Consider the following 16,919-nt stretch of genomic DNA (forward strand, 5'->3'; position numbering starts at 1 on the left):
TACAAAACAGTTCCAAAAGCTAAATTATATATTTCAACATATTTTCCAAAATTACATTATGACTAATTCTTCATACCAATTACTAGTAAAATAATTTCAATAGTTCATATAAATAAAATAATAATAAGCATTCCTTCATTCCTAAAAAAGATTTCCATTTATTATAAGGAAAAAAAATTTAACTATCATAAAAATGTTAATAAATACACAATTACATCATTCATTGTATGGCTACGTTAACATGCGAGTTTTATGATTATATGAAATTAAAATATAAAAAAAAACACACACACACACTTTGCCCACGTTTTCATTTTGTATTTTTTTTTATTATATATCATTCCAATATTTATTATAATTTATTATATAAAATCTTTTATATTTTCTTTTGGGATTTAAAATTTTCCTTTTCAAGTAATAAAGGAATATTTAAGTAATTTTAACTTAATTAGCAAAAACAAAAACAAAAATAAAAAATAAAATACTTGTAAGCTGTAACCCAATTTTGTGACTTTGTCAATGAGGTAGGTAAGCCAATTTCTTCACTTGAATGAACAAAAAACAAGAAAATACAGAAAACACTTTCTCTGTTTTCCAAAAGCAAAAACAAAACCTCAAAAAAAAATAAAATAAAAAAAAATCCCTCCTAGTCAGTTCCAACTTTTATAAGCACCGCATTATAGAGAACCTTTTTTTTCACTGACGTATTAAATGCTTGGCCGTGTACAGAGATTGCGTATTAAAGTGCTTTTACGAAACGTGTTTTGGGATTTTGTGTATATTTGGAAAAGTATCTGAAAGGTGGGTTTTGATTGGGCAAGTTGAATAAGGTCCAAGAATGGTGATTCTGAGGGATTTGCTTCATGGGTTTTTCTGGGTTTTGGATTTCCGGAGCGGGGTTTTCTGATATTTTGTGGTTTTGATCAAATATCAATTCAGTGCCTCTGATAGTTTGGAGGAAATTTTGGATGATCAAGAACTGAATTTGGTGATTTTCAGGGATTTTGGGATGTGGGTTTTTGATATTTTTTGGTCTTGATCAACTATTATTTCAGGGCATATGATATTTTTTGGAGGTTTTTTTTTTTTTTGGATGATCAAGAACTGAATTTAGTGATTTTAAGGGGTTTTGATTATTGGGTTTTACTGGGTTTTGGATTTTCTGAAGTGGGTTTTTGATATTTTGTGGCCTTGATCATAATTCAGTTGAGGGCAAGTGAAATATTTGGTTATTGTAGTTTAAATTAGGTTAGTGTTAAGGGTTTTCCATTGGTGGTAGTGAAGATGGGGAAGACTGAGCTTGAAGAGGGAGCGGCTTGTTGTTCTTCTTACATAGACAATGATCAAAACATCGATATTGATGTTGCTTTCTCTTACATTGTAAGGGTTCTTTTATTGATGTTTTATGTTGATCCTTATGGTGTGATCAATGCAAATTTGGTTGCTTTTTGAGAATTTGTGTTTGGATGTTGTTATCATGGGCTGCACTTGTAAGCTTGAGCTAAAGTCCTAAACAAAGAATGAAAATAAAAATAAAAATAGAGCTGGAGTTTGAACTAGAAATTGATGGTTGGGTGGTTTTGAGAATTCTGATGGATCGCTTAAATGCCCACATGCACTGGAATTTTATTTCCTTTTATTTGTTTGCTGAGATAACTAAGGAAAATGTTTGGTTTTCGTTGTTCATGTATTGATTTTTCATTATACAAAAGACTCATGTCAACAAATTGTTGGATTAGGAGGATGTTTCTTTCATGGATAATAGATGATTATGAGACTAGGCTAAATCAAGGAATTGTTTCAAGGATTATTACTGTTGATGTGTAGTTTATCAATTGAAAAGATTTGTATGTTTTATTTCTTTCTTTTCTATTTTCCTGCATCTTCTCAGCTAGCAAAGGCATTTATAAATTAGTTGTGTAATAGAATACAACTAACTCATGGGAATATATCATGTTTTCTATTATTTGTGTTTGTGTCTAGAGACATTGTTGGTCATGTGGTTTTACAGTTCATACCAATGCTGCTCTTCATTAGATGCCTCAAGTGATTTACCAAAATTTTTGGCTTGATTAATAGTTCAATTGATGTGATTTTGCTGGACTTTGAGATAATGGGATACTACATCCCATCTATATTGGATATTGTTTCTTCTGGGACTTCTTACTTGCTTTGATAGTCAAAGGCTGATCATCATCTCAAGCTTGAATGAGGTTGCTTCTGTTAATTTCTATCAAAAAGTTAACTAAGGCTATGTCCGAACCGTTTGGGTTTATACCTTCAAATATAAAATATCAAAAGATATGTTTGCTGTCACAAATTATCATGTTGAGGATGGAATAGCCATAATTTCCTAATTGTCACACGCTGACTAGATTCCAGAAGAATGAAAGAGATATTTACTTTGAACAGTCTTTAAATGGTAGGCGGTGCCACAAGCCTAGATCCCCCAACAGAGATATTTGATATGGGTTTGGTGGTGAGAGCCTAGGTTACCAAACCTAAAACTTGTGGCATAGAATGTAGATCACTATGTTTCAAGTTAGGCTGTGGTTGTATTTGCTGCATGGGGAATGTAGGTGTTTTGGGTGTGAATTAAATCATAAAGGACACAATGAAAACTGGAAGAGCTTCCACATGCATAGGGAACATCATTTGTTGGTTTAACTGTTTCCTCTATATCTGGTAGTCAACTGCAATTAAATCTCCATCTGAACTTATTCACTCATCAAATATGCTGCAAGAACATCAGTTCCATAGATTGCATTCAGTTGCTCCTTTCTCTGATTTTGATCGTCAACCTGATAGTTCTTTTGTACTTTCTGAACATATTCCATATTGAAGTGCCAATATATGATATAAAAAAGTTCTTAAATAATAGAAACCACGTCATGGTTCTTTACATTTTAACTTGTAAGTGTAACAACATAATACTAGCTCCTGACCATTTATGATGCACCTTATGTCAAAACTTTCATTCAAAAGTGATTAATTTGAAGCATAAATAATTTCAGTTCCAATTATCATCCCCAATGTACTCGGTTTGGCACTTTTTGTTTTAGTAATAATATTCTTACGTTGCTTATCAAAAAAAAAAAAAAATTCAGTTCCAATTATAGTGTCTAATGTACAGTCTCATTGGTTTATGTACTGGACTTGCTTTTCTATAACTCTAAGGCTTCACCACATTTTATGCCATGGTGGTTCTTGTAATTGGCCTCTTTCTTGATGTGACATTTTTTATGCAATATATTTCAAGTAATATTAAGGTTTGGTTCTGATTTTTTTTTTGGGTAGGATAAGAGGATTCAAGATGTTTTGGGACATCATCAGAAAGAGTTTGAGGGTGGACTTTCTGCAGAAAACTTGGGTAAGTGATGAATTAAGGAGATGTTCATCTGTTAAGATACAATGTTATGATTAAATTTAGTATCATCATTGTTCAAAATGATGATAATGGGGACAACTGATTGACAGGGGCAAGATTTGGTGGATATGGTTCATTTTTACCTACGTATCAGTGGTCTCCTTCTACTTGCTCAAAGACTTCACAACAAGCTCAAAACAATCATTCTCATGATCTGCCCTTAGAGGTATATGGTTGGTTTCTTCCTTTATATTTTTCTTACTATTCTAGATGCTTGAGTTCTTTGCTTAATGTGATCATGCAGGGTGCCCCACAGAATTCAAAAGTTATCATGAGACCTGAACTTGCTTCAACTTATCGTGCACTACCTGAACTAAGGAATTCTTCTGTGGATAGTTTGTCCAAAGTTTGTAATTCAAGGAATTATATTTCAAATCACAAACCTCTCAAACTGTCAACCAATCAGTCTGATAAAAAAACACTGAAGTTCCGGATCAAGGTGGGGTCAGACAACATTTTAACTGAAAAGAGTGCTGCAATCTACAGCAATCTTGGTCTTGACATGTCTCCATCCTCATCATCAGATGGCAGCCATACAGAGTGGGAAGAGAACTCTCCAGATTCTCATAGTAAACAGAGTGAATCTCCCTCCTGCATTATTAAGGTGAACCTTTTTTCACCATTTTGTTATCTCTTCATGTGTTTCTTCGGGCAGATGTTCATATAATTCAATTATGTTTTTGGCCATGCCAATGTGATGAAGCAGATCATGACTTCTTTTCCTATTCCAAATGGCGTGCTATTGTCGCCTCTTCATGATAATTTGGTTTGCCCATTGGAAGAAAAAAATCTCTTAGATGGAAGTAGATCTCCACCTTTTAAAGAGATGGATGCTGTCTTTGAAAATGAGTTTGCTTCAAAAATGCATTGTAAAAAGGTGCTCAGAGAGAAGAAAAAGAATTTTGGGGATAAAAATGAGAGGTTTGTTGAATCAAAGAATGGGAATTTTGAGGATCCTGTTAATCCTGTTAATGCTGGTTTGAAGAATGAAGAAAAAATTAAGATCTCAGTGAGTAAGGAGATTGCATCTGATATCTTGAAGCTTCCACCTAAATCTAGTAAACATACCAATGGTGGTGGCTTGGGAAATGGTATTGCTATGGCTGCATCTGAACCCAATATGGGTAAGGCAAAGGAAAAAAATTTCTCCTCACACTTGGTAAAAGAGGAAACTTTGGGGTCAATAGCTTCCAGGAGTGGTGATGAGCAGAATACCAAGAATGGTTTGGCAGAAATGATCCAGAAAGATAAAAATGTAGTCTATGATATAAGAAAAGATGGCAGAACCAAAGATGATAGAAGTTGGAATTTGTTTGAACGAAATTGTGACATACCAAAGGGAAGCAAAGTTTGTGATTGGGGAACAGCAGCTCCCATAAAACAGAATTGTGAGAGCAAAGCCACCCACCAACAGGATGGAGTGAATATATCTCACGGGAAGGAATCAGCTGGGGGACAAAAGAAGTCTAAGGAAATCCAAAATCACGATAGCTCAGCTACCAGGAAGTCAAAAGTGAACTTGAAGGTTAGTTGTTCTTCCGCGTCAAAAGATAATGTCGCTTACAAAAGTGGCTTTCCATCCAAAAGTAAAGGAGATGAAAAATTACACAAGGATTTGAAGAAGGCAAAAGATAGCCATAGTGATAGCATGTCTAACAAAAAACTAGTTAAGAAAGAATGTGTAAGTGATACATCAAGGAATCCTCTCAAAGATCAGGGAAGGGACTCTAAACTTGAGGTTTTTGAGAAAAAATTCCTTGCATCCAGCAGCAAATCAAGGGACGGTTCAGGTACCGATCAGGCAAAGGACTCTAAGCTTGAAGTGTCTGGGAAAAAATCAGTCAAAGAACTATCCGGGAAAGGATACCGTGCAATCAGCAACAAATCTAAGGAGTCCTTAGGTACAGATCTTGCGAAGGACCATAAGCTTGATGTTTCTGAGAAAGAATCCTATGCATTCAGTCATAAACTAAAGGAGAGATCAGGTTATAAACAGAATGATCTCCCATCATCTTCTGAAGCACATCTGAAAGGACACATGAAAGATGCAACTAAGATACCTGATTCTCGTCCTTCTGAGGTTGCTCCAGTAGTCATAGAGGAAAATTGGGTGTGTTGTGACAAGTGTGAGAAATGGCGGCTTCTACCATATGGTACAAATCCTGACCACCTGCCAAAGAAGTGGCTGTGCAGCATGCTTACTTGGCTGTAAGTTCTCTTCTTGGTTTTTTGAAGTTTTATGTAAAAGATAAACTGTATGAATTTTGAATGATGATTATGGATAAATTGTGATTATGAACAAACTGAGAATTATGCTGTGGTGATTTGTGATCTCATGAAAAGTACATGAGTTCTTGGTCAAGAGAGGTTTTATAACATGGAAAATGACCAAGCTTTGGCTGCAATATCTGAAATGCTTCTTTTTTCTTTCCCTGTTGTTTTTATTCACTTGGAAATTAATTATTTAGCTTGCAAGGTCGGTTCACAACTCACGTCATAAGTGTTGAAGTCTACAATTAAGTCAACATTGGGTCTTGGAAATATGTTTGCTAACGTTACCTTTTATGTAGTAAGCAGATAGTAGTAGTCTAGTAGTAGAGTACCCATCTAGATGTTTGGATAGAGATTTTTTTGTAATCCTCTCTCTTGCTCTCTTCCCGATGATTGAGTGATAAAACTGTTTCAGGCCTGGAATGAATCGGTGTAGTTTTAGTGAGGAGGAGACAACAAATGCTCTGAATGCATTATACCAAGTTCCCATTTCTCAGATACAAAATAATCAGCAGACTTACCCTGTTGGAACTGCACCTGGTGGAACTTTGCTTGAGGCCCCGCATCTTAACCAAAACTGCCAAGATCTCGTTTTCAGTGCAGTGACCAGTGGTGGAAAGAACAAACTTGGAGCAAAAACAGTATCAAATGAAGATCCTCATATTGGTTCCAAGGATGTGTTGAACTTCAAAAAGAACCAACAGGTCCCTGTTAAAAGCAAAGGTTTACAGAATCTCAGCCAATGTTCCCTGGAATCGAAATCAGAGGAAAGACCTAGTAAGAACTACTAACTGCTGGCATACTGTAAATAACTTGTAAGATCTAGTATTTATGGTTGTCTTTCCTGAACTCCATTTGTAAGCATCAATACATATAGTGAATTGACTTGATGGAACTTATAAAATTTTATTTTAGGATAGTGAATTCTCAGAATCTTGTCGATAAGCATGTTTTGATGACTTCAATGTTTTTAGTGAATTTTATTTGATGAATGATTCCCAATGTTGATGCCTTTAATATGACTTATTAAAAAAAAGGGTTAAATGCAGATAACCACCCTAAACTATGGGATACTTGCAATGCACACAATAAACTCTAAAAAGATTGCAGTCCTTTCCATTGTGCCAATTAGCACCTTCTCATCCAAATCAATTTTAAATTTAACAGTCACATGACATGCACATGACCATTAAGTGGCAAAAGATGCAAATGCCCTTTTAGTCAACAAGTGGTAATAAAAGGACAGACATACCCCCAAACATTCCTCTCTTCCCTCTCTCAGTCTCCTCACCCATCTCTTCTCACTCCTTACTAAAACACAGCCATGTTTGTATTGGCAGTGTTTATGGTCATCCTAAATGTTTCTTGAAGTCCACTATTTTGCTGATGTCTGTTTCTGTTTACAGGTAATACCAAGTCACTGAAAACAAATATCAGGAGAGAGTATGGTCAAGATGGTTGTAGACCTTCTAAGAAAGCAAAGACAGAAAGCACACATTATACCAATCAAGATCAGAATCCTGGTGGGTTGTCAAAGAAGGAAGTTGAAACTGATATTCAAAAATATAATGAAAGATGTTCCAGCGATATAAAGGGTGTTCCTCAGGATGGTTCATTTCCTTCTGTTAAACAATCTAAGAAACAGGGTCACAGGACTTTTGTGGAAGATAATGATAAGAGTTCTTTTGCTAGAAAGAAGAGAAAGTTGAATAAGCAGCAGGGTATTCAAATTCATATGAATGACCTTCCTAGTAATAGGCAGGATTTTAAGAATGAACAGATTTCTATGGAGGAGACGAGTGGGAGACAATGCAGAAAAGAAAAGAAAGGCAGAGCATTGAAGCTTCAAGGAAATGAAACCAATACTAGGAAGGCCATTAGTGAACCAGAAAAACAAGGTACAGTGACCAGGATCCTTTTGTCAAGTAGCAAAAACAATCCTTTAGACAGAACTGGTTCATATGAAGGCAGAAAAATTTCGAAGAAGGACCAGCATTTTGGGCAGTATGATGGATATAATTTATCTCAGTGGACTGTTGATGGTAACAATTCTTTTAGAAGGGACTTTGGAGGTAGACATCCTTGTATTGCAGCCACCTCTAGTTCGTCCATGATTTCAGGCCCAGGTAAAATTAAAGTGAATTTCAATGAATTTAAAGGTTCGCCTGCAGAATCAGTTTGTTCTTCTCCTTTGAGAATTTCCAACCCAGAAACTTATACAAGGAGCCTTTCAGGGAAGGATGGCGGTGCAGATGTAGGTTTGGCTCTCACTAATAGCCCAGGAACATACTTAGTGGTTGAAGATGATGGCAGAAGCCAGCATTATGAGTCCATAAGGAAGGAAAAAGCCTTCACTGTGATTCAAGATGACTCTTCTGTGTCCCCCTCATTTGATTATCAAGGCAGGTTTACTGAGCACAAAATACATGGGAAAGCTAAATTATCGACTGTCCACACTTCAAACACAAGAAACTCCCACCTGTTGAATGTTTGTATTGAAAATGACAAACATACCAATGAACCAAGCAAGAACCACCGTTTCCATGATATGGCAAGAGTTAACAGCCATTGCTCTCCACAGAAATATCTGCCTGAGAAATCTACAAACGGTTGCTCTTCACAGGCCAAAGAAAGGCACTCAACTCCAATATCTGATTTGGATAAAAGCAATATTAGGATTTCTGAGTCATTTAGCGAGCAGGAAGAATCGGATAATGTGCACTATGAGGTGGAGAATGGATCTCATGATATTGCACCTTACAAGAAAGACATAAAGGTTAGAAAAATTAAAATTCAGGGAAATAAGTCTAGTAAAATTGAGAAAAATCATTCTGGAAAGAAAGCATCTGCTGGCAAATGTTTGAGTGACAGTAGTAAAAGAGTGAGCCAAACTCTATGTGATAGACTTGAGGACCCATATTCGAAAATTATTACTGTTTTTCCTAAGGGTGGAGAATCTACTGCCAGCAGGCAGAATCTGTTGCAGAATCATGATGATGAGAAATATTTAAAATGGCTCCCTTCAGAAAGAAACTTTCAAGAAGAAGCTACAGAGAACAGTGATGACTTTGATGTATTGCCGTTTGATGATTTTAATGGAGGTGATTCAGTGAAGGCTTCACAACAACGTGGGAAGGATGATTGCCAAAATAAACTTCATCATGTTAGTTCAAGACACCCCACATGTAATAGGGATGGGAATAGGGATATAGTTGCACCAAGTCATAGAAGAAAGGATGCCTCTACTCGCGCAGCAAATAAGACTTTAAAAGAAGCAGAAGATCTTAAGCATTCGGCAGATCAGCTTAAGGTCTGTCCATATTTTGCAACTTTGATTTTTTGTTGTTTATTTAAATGTTCATATGGTTATATCTTTCAATTTTAACATTACCCCAACTTGGACATATGGGGAAAAAAACATAACCCTAACTTTTTGTATGTTTTTTATTTGCTTTCTAGATTTCTGGTTCAGAACTTGAAAGTATAGAGGCACGCTTCCAGGCAGCTCTGAAGTTTCTCCATGGGGCAGCACTGTTAGATCCTTGTAATAGCAAGAGTGCCAAATATGGGGAAATGACATCAACTGCAGCATATAGTTCTACCGCAAAGCTATTTGAGTAAGTGTTGAATGAATGCAATCCATGCAAAGACTCTTCATTTCTCTCTTGCTGAAGGGGAAAAAAGTATTTAAAAGGGAGGACTGAAAGTTTAGAAAATCGAGACAAAGAAGACAAAATTGAAAATAGCAGGGCCATAGAATAGATTGTGGGATAAGCAGCATTTCTCCTTGTAGGCTTTTGCAGTATTTTGATTATAGAAATTATAGAAGTTATTTTAAGGTGCTAGCGTTAGTATTATTTCAGAAGGCAGCGTAATATACTTGGGAAAACTGGGAATGAGTCTGCATTAAAGTAATGATAATATTATGAAATCCTGATATGTCCAAAAACAATCAAAACAAATATCCTAAGGCTCTAACAATCTGAAACGTGTGACTCCTCGAGAGTATTTATGAAATATTTTATGAAGAGTTACCCAGGGTTTGGTTTAATGCGTTTAAGGTAGATATGTTTCGTCTCAACTTAACTGAGTTGCATCACCCTTAAGATTTTATTTTATTTTTAATTATCTAAGCTATGATGTATGCCACAATTGGGTGTATACAGAACATTTAAAGCTACATGTTGATGTTTTTGAACTGCTTAAATTTACAGATATTGTGCCTGTGAATATGAGAGATGCAAAGACATGGCTTCTGCTGCCTTGGCATACAAATGCTTGGAAGTGACGTTTATGCGAATGATCTATGTTAATCATTTCATTGCAAGCAGTGACCAAAATGAGTTGCAAAAGACACTACAAATGGTTTCTCCAGGTAAAAATAAGGATGCTGTGGTTGGAAGGTAATTATGATTTTTTCTAGGTTAACAAAAATGTAAAAGAAGGAAGGTAGAAATGCCAATGACAAAACTTTTCTAATTTATATGGAACTAGTACTTATCCAACTCACACTTAACTCAGCTATATAGTTTGATTAGTGATGGAGCATAAGGTGATGATCTAAAAGAAGTATCAGAATGCACAATATAAGTCCTCAAAAGGCCAGGGCCTTGTTTCTTCTAAGTGTGGTTTTCGGTTGGCTTCATAGGCCCAAGCTTGACTCAATTCAGCACTGTAAATGCTAATGAATGGTGCTCTGCCCGGTCTATGGACAACCTATTGGCCTAAAATGGTTTTCCTTTTTCTTGGCCTGAAATTGTTAGTGCAAAAGCTGGAGCTACCATTGAAGTTGATCCATTTGTTGAGCAAAATTAAGTGCTTTTTCTTCTTTTGAAAGTGGTACTAAATGCGTGCTTATAAAAATAAAAAATAAAAGTAAAGGTTTAAAGAAAAAGGGGTAGTAAAGGCTAAAAACTCTAAGGAGTAGCACAATCAGCTGGGGACCACGTCTCATGTCACTGGTTCGAATTCCCCTTCCTCCTCTGCTTAGGACCAAAAGTTACTTATAAAAAGGGAGGAGGGGGTGGTTGTTAGTAAATTCTTATCTATCTTGCTATCATTCAAACTAATTTTCCTTATGACATTTTGTTAACATTGTCAATATTTATATTGTTTTCAGTTCAGTCTCCATCATCCTCTGCCTCTGATGTTGATAACTTATATAATCAAGCAATGATGGACAAGATGGATATAGCCAAGGATGGTAGTTCATTGCAGGTTACTGGTAATCATGTCATTGCTGCCAGAAACCATCCCAAGCTTGTGCGGCTGCTCGACTTTGTATGTATAGTCATATTAGTTTTCCTTGTTTCCCTATCATCATGGAAATTTTATTTAAGGAAAAAACTTGTGCTGGATGAAAAAAAATAAATATCTTCAAAAATGGCTGTTGCATTTGCTAGTTATGGATGGTAAGGCTTAAAAGGATCCTTAGGTGCCCAACCAAGGACCTTAAGATCAAATGACGTTAGCACCCTCTTTGTATAAATGGAGGACGAGATTTCAAACTCCTGGTCCTTGGGAGTTGCATGGGAGTTTATCCTAACCAGCGGGTCTGGGATTATTAAAGCTTTAAAAAAAGAATCTTGTGATTCCTAGAGGACTTAGATTAGGAAAAGGTTAGAAGAAAGTTTTGGTCTTGGCCTTATAATATATCTGGCAAGTTCCTAGCATCGTACCTTGCATGCTAGTAATTCTTTTTACACAAACCTCTGGGAACATCACATTGCCTTTGACTATATATGTTAAAAATAGTTTGATGGTCTTTGTGTGGAACTACTTGCAGGCACAAGATGTAAACTTTGCAATGGAGGCCTCAAGGAAATCCCAGATTTCCTTTGCAGCTGCTAATGTAGTACTTGCAAAGACAAGGAACGAGGAGGTTATCTCTTCCATTAAAAGGACCCTTGATTTCAGCTTCCATGATGTAGAGGAACTTTTACGGCTAGTGCACCTTGCAATGGAGGCTCTTAGTAGCAGTTGAAGTCCTGGATGCTGTGTAGGGTTCTCATGAATGGTGAGAGTGTATTCTCTCTCTCTCTCTCTCTCTCTCTCTCTCTCCAACTTATAAACATGTATCAGCATCCATGCTTGAGGAATAGTTTCATGAAAACAGAGAAACTGCAATGAAGTCCAATCTAATTTCTGGACCTGAGCAGGTAATGACAGAGAGATGTTGCTGTTGGTTATGATTTTCTAAGGTTAGACACTGCATATATACAAATTAAATTTAATGTGCAAGTCGTATGGATTCTAATTTGTGGGCTTTCAGGTCTGACATGAATAATGCAATAAGGCCTTGATTGTGGTCCAGACTTGTGCTAGAACTTTCAGAGGTTATACGCCATGCAGCCTTTGCAGCTGTTGAAAATAAGGATCAATAACGGAATTGGAAACTTTGAAATGATGCAGAGTTTTCCAAGTTGAGTCTGATTTTTTCTGGTTTTGAGGTTCCACAAGTTATGCACACATCTTTCAGAATTTTCAAGCTCAGCTTTACCAATTCTTTTCCCTAATCCCTTTGGAGGTTGGACACAAAAAGAACATGAAGGGGACAGTGACCTTAGGTATGTGATCTTACTATACTCTTTCTCTCTCTTTTTTAAAAATATTCTGATGCATGTTATTCTTTGCAGGTTGCGGCACATTCAATTTTCTTACTGTGCAGTTGTGATCAAGATCATAGTTTTTGATAAAGGAAACAAACGAGTGTAAAGAAGTTAGTTAGATAGGAAAAACAAATAATTATCACACATACAAAGTTTACACATTAGGATACGATAGAAGAAACAAATGAACATTTATATATGAATATATCTATACAAAATACTTAACACTGTAACATTGACCACAGTGTTCCCAAATTGAAGATGGCAACAGATGGAGTTTTTAGTTTTTCCATGAAAAGTTGCAAAGTATGTTTCTTCTTTCCCTCTTTAAACTTGTGTTTAAGCAAGACGTGCAATGTATATATATGCTCTTTCAAAATTTGCAATAGATACCACCCTGCAATTGTGTGTAGTGTCTCCAACCCACTGGCATGTGGGCCTCACTGAAAGTAAACTAGACTGAGTTTTCAATGTTAATTTCACTGTCTCAGTTCAAAAAAAAAAAAAAAACTTACACAACCAATAGTATAGAATGGTGGAAAAATTCCATGTAATCAAATTTGATTAGTTTGTTGATATCTATAGACCTAAATTTTAGAATTAAGGCTTGATTATTGTTGCACCCAAAATTTTAGAACCAGTTGATTATAATTTTTGATAAGAGAACTATTTGATTATTGTTGTGTTTGTATTAACCAATGATACCAAAAAAATTAGACAAAATTGACAAATCCAGAGCTGGAAAGATGTGGTATACGTGTCTTGTTAATAGGATTAAAATATTATTTAATATTTTTCTAAAAAAAAATAGACATCATTAAATATAAAATTTGCTAGATTCGTTCACAAGAAAAATTATTTCTCAACCTTATTAGGTTGGAATAACAAATTAAATATATGTGTACTCGTGTGCTGAATCAAAATCATGAATGCTATACTATTATTTTTAAATTAAAAAAAAAAAAAATCATGTATGCTATACAAAAACCACCATAGTTTTCACTAATGATTGTGGAATAGACATTACTTGACTTGGGAAAAGGGTCTTTTTTTAGTGTCTAATCATAAGATTGGAATCTCGTATTTAATGGTTTCAATCAGGGTCTCTTCATGTCCTCTAACCACCCGACCAAATTGCTTGAAAACCCTTCCAAGACAATGTGACATTTCACACCAAATACTAAAACGTTATCACTTCATAGCTTGACTTCTAATATCAAAGATGGCCATGTCCTTGTAATCGTACAATAAAAACTTGTCTAGGAGCACCTCAGGCCTTGCAATGTGAAAATTTTAATAATTTCTTTGAAAGAAAAAATTGAATAGAAAAGGATTGAGATTACTTTAGTGAGAAGTCTAAGCAGTGTTGAATTAGAGATAATAGAGATTCAAATGTCAAATATCAAATGTCATTCTTTGAATATTAGCAGTCACAATTCAAATAAGTTGAAAACAGTATCCTATATTGATGGGCACACTTCAAGTTGGTCCAATCAACCTTTTGGCTTTTTCAAAGTGTAGGACAAGCAAATGAATGGTGTATTTTCTATTGCACAGTTGATCAATGTATTGATAACAATACTTTCAACCCAAAATTGAGTCCCACTTTTAATTGATTTTTCTATTCTTATTAAAGTGTCTAATTTTGAAACAACTTATTTAACTTTTTGCATAATTTTTTTATCATTAAAAGTGTGCTAAATTATACTTGTACCTTGAAATAATTTGAAAAAGTAAAAAAATGCAGAAAAAACAATGTTTTAAAAAGTTGTACATAAAAGTTAAAATTTTAAAATGATGCCAAACATATACTAAATATTAAATTAACTTTTATTTACAAAAAAAAAATTAATACTTATTACATATAACTAACCATAAAATAAAATAAATTCCACTGTAAACATCTACTGGTAGTCTTTTTATAACTAAACAAAGTGATAAAAATAAAATCCTTTTGCTTGTGAATTAAAAAACCCGAAGATTATTTCTCTCTCTCTCTCTCCCTCTTCCCGTAGTGGTGGAGCTACCCGTGAATCACGGTCAGCTAAGGCCCACACATAAATGGCCATGATCTCTGGGACCCAGAAACACATCACTTCATCACCGTCCAAATCAACTTACCCTAGCCCATCACATCACATAAAACCAGTCCGCTATTCTTTTTTCTTCTTGGGTAATTTGGTTGGGTACTTTTTTTTTTTTTTGCTATGAATTTGATTGGATATTGGGCTTTGATTAAGAGAGCCCGCAGTCTTTTTCACCTCCTAGGAGACCACAGTCCCTTGACTCTTCTCCCTTTGTTTTGTCTTTCACTTCTCTTTGAAAGAGAAATGTATAATTTTTCTTCTGAAAATAACATGATGATTATTATGGTCTTGGCATCAAATAGTATATTACTATGCATCACTTAGAAACATGGGTTTTAACGGGTGACTTCAAGGCATAGAATTAAGAATATTCACTGTTGATTTCTTAATGATTAAGTCGTCTACATACACAAATTAAGATCATGATTATGTGTAATTTATTTTTTATTTCTATACAATTTGATGATATATTTGATAGTAATAAAAAAAAGTATTTTATAGTGTATTATACCTTAACTTATATTCTTTGAGTCTTCCCACCAAAAAAAGAAGAAGCTAATATTATTAGAGCACTTGTTAACAACACTAATCTATAAGTAAACATTCTCCATATTCTATACTAACTTATATGATAGTTTATTAAAAAAAAATTAAATTAAATACTAGCTTATATGATATGGTTTCTTAAATAGTTCAATTCATATGTGCATAACAAATTGGAAAGTAATTAGAAATATATTCTGTGGTTCATAATTGTTGGCTGCCCAAAAGATGAAAATGATAAAATCAAGTTGGGTACAATAAAAAATAATAATAAGGGATTATCAATTAACATTTGGTTAAGTTTCTAAAAATAAATAATAAAAACAAACAAATTTGGTTAATCAATAAGGTTACATAGAGTCCCATACAATTTTTTTTTTTTTTTTTAAGTTACATAGAGGAATCGTGAACCCCAAAACTATTTATTTCCCTTCCCATATCTTTAAAAGCGTAGAGCCACAGATCTTTCCTTAGGGAGGAAAAATTGATCATTCTACATAGAGCAAGACTTATGTACAGTACTTAGGTATTGTTCCTTAAGTTCTCCTTCATGTGGATTTTTTTTCATGGGAATGAAGTGTATTTTTTAATTAAGTAGTTACATGGCTGAATCTTAAGAATGGAACCTAAGGAATAGCACTTAAGGTATTGTACCTAAATTTTGTCCTTTTACATAACATATTATTTGATGGTAGTGTACGTATTGTTTCTCAACCAAAAAAAAGGTACCGTACGTATAAAATCCTAACCGTTCATCTATATTAAGTAAAACTAGTCACTTGTTTAGTAGGCAATACTTATATTTTTTCCAAAAAAAGATTGGTGTTACTTTACTCTTTGCAAAAGTCAAAACCCATATTGAAGAATCCATTTAGGTCACACTTTTTGTAAAACCCCCCGAAATTTCATCAAAATCACACGCACAAAAAACTCTTACACTTCTATAAAACCTCAAGGACAATTTTGTCATTTTACATGTATATTTATATTCTTTCAACCATTGTCACAGGGTTAAAAATACCAAAATTAAGTAAAGAATAAGAAGATAGATTAAGTAGATTAATCAATTTAGAAACTAGTTATCATTCTATTGTGTGTGTGTGTGTGTGTGTATATTTAGTTACAATAAGGAAGGGGGGAAAGAATTTTGGATGTCATTGACACATTAGAAGGTACTAATCAATTAAATTACAAGACTCTTAGTTATTTGATTTAACTTATTTTCATCACAAAAGATAGTATGCTTTGTCAAGAGCCTTATAAGTTAATGGTATTGTGTTTGACCTCCCTTATCAAAAGAACTAAGATTCAAATCCCCTTCTTCTACTTATTGTAACCATGAGAGAGAGAGAGAGAGTAGTATTTTAGGGCATTAGACAAAGACAAATGACTTTCTTTTTTGGTGTAGATAATATTCATTATACAATACTCTAATTTATAGATGAGAGACTATACTTAGCTTTAGCAAAACAAACTAATAAGAATAAGCTATACCAAACGAATACTTTGATCACTCACATACGACTCTTCAATCTAGCATTTTAGCTAAATTAGCCACAACGTAGGAAAAAATCTCCCACACCCAATTAGGCAATACTTTTTGGAAATTTATAAAAAGCTAATGTACATTCTTACTCTCTCAAAATAAAGTATTATATCCTTTTGTAAATCCTTTATCTTTTTCCTTTTTTTATTTTTGTATGTTCACATCTCTCTCTGTCTCTCTCTCAATGGTTAATCTGGTCATGGGGTGTTGAGGTGGTCATTGTGTTGTGGGTGTTGCCCTAGGTGTTGACTTGAAACATTGTTGATCACTCGATTTAGTTGTTTGGCACCATCATCGATTGCAGTTATATGTAGCAACAAGTTGTTGATTGTGGTTGTAGGCTGGACAATGGGGGAATGTGGTAAAAAAACTATTAAAAAAATATAAATTTATTTTAAATTGTTTTAATAGGAATACATGAAATGTAAGGTATATTG

At 34.5% G+C, this 16,919-nt stretch overlaps 1 protein-coding gene across 3 annotated transcripts; it reads left to right on the top strand.

Moving 5' to 3' along the window:
- Positions 1–573: 573 nt before the first annotated feature.
- On the top strand, positions 574–12,596 carry LOC142628036 (cysteine-tryptophan domain-containing zinc finger protein 3-like). Of its 3 annotated transcripts, XM_075801975.1 has the most exons (14): positions 574–1,380; positions 3,298–3,370; positions 3,478–3,593; positions 3,672–4,031; positions 4,134–5,635; positions 6,114–6,475; positions 7,105–7,824; positions 7,933–9,008; positions 9,158–9,315; positions 9,913–10,073; positions 10,818–10,978; positions 11,484–11,856; positions 11,970–12,264; positions 12,334–12,596. In XM_075801975.1, exons 1-12 carry the CDS (start codon positions 1,285–1,287, stop codon positions 11,679–11,681), a joined length of 4,983 nt encoding a protein of 1,660 aa, XP_075658090.1. In that variant the 5' UTR covers positions 574–1,284; the 3' UTR covers positions 11,682–11,856; positions 11,970–12,264; positions 12,334–12,596. The 3 variants fall into 3 exon arrangements, with proteins under 3 accessions (XP_075658090.1, XP_075658088.1, XP_075658089.1); XM_075801973.1 differs by having other exon boundaries at positions 7,105–9,008; XM_075801974.1 differs by having other exon boundaries at positions 7,105–9,008; positions 11,484–11,714.
- Positions 12,597–16,919: the final 4,323 nt, after the last annotated feature.

Source organism: Castanea sativa, chromosome 3 (assembly GCF_040712315.1).
Source record: "Castanea sativa cultivar Marrone di Chiusa Pesio chromosome 3, ASM4071231v1".
NCBI classification, from domain to species: Eukaryota; Viridiplantae; Streptophyta; class Magnoliopsida; order Fagales; family Fagaceae; genus Castanea; species Castanea sativa.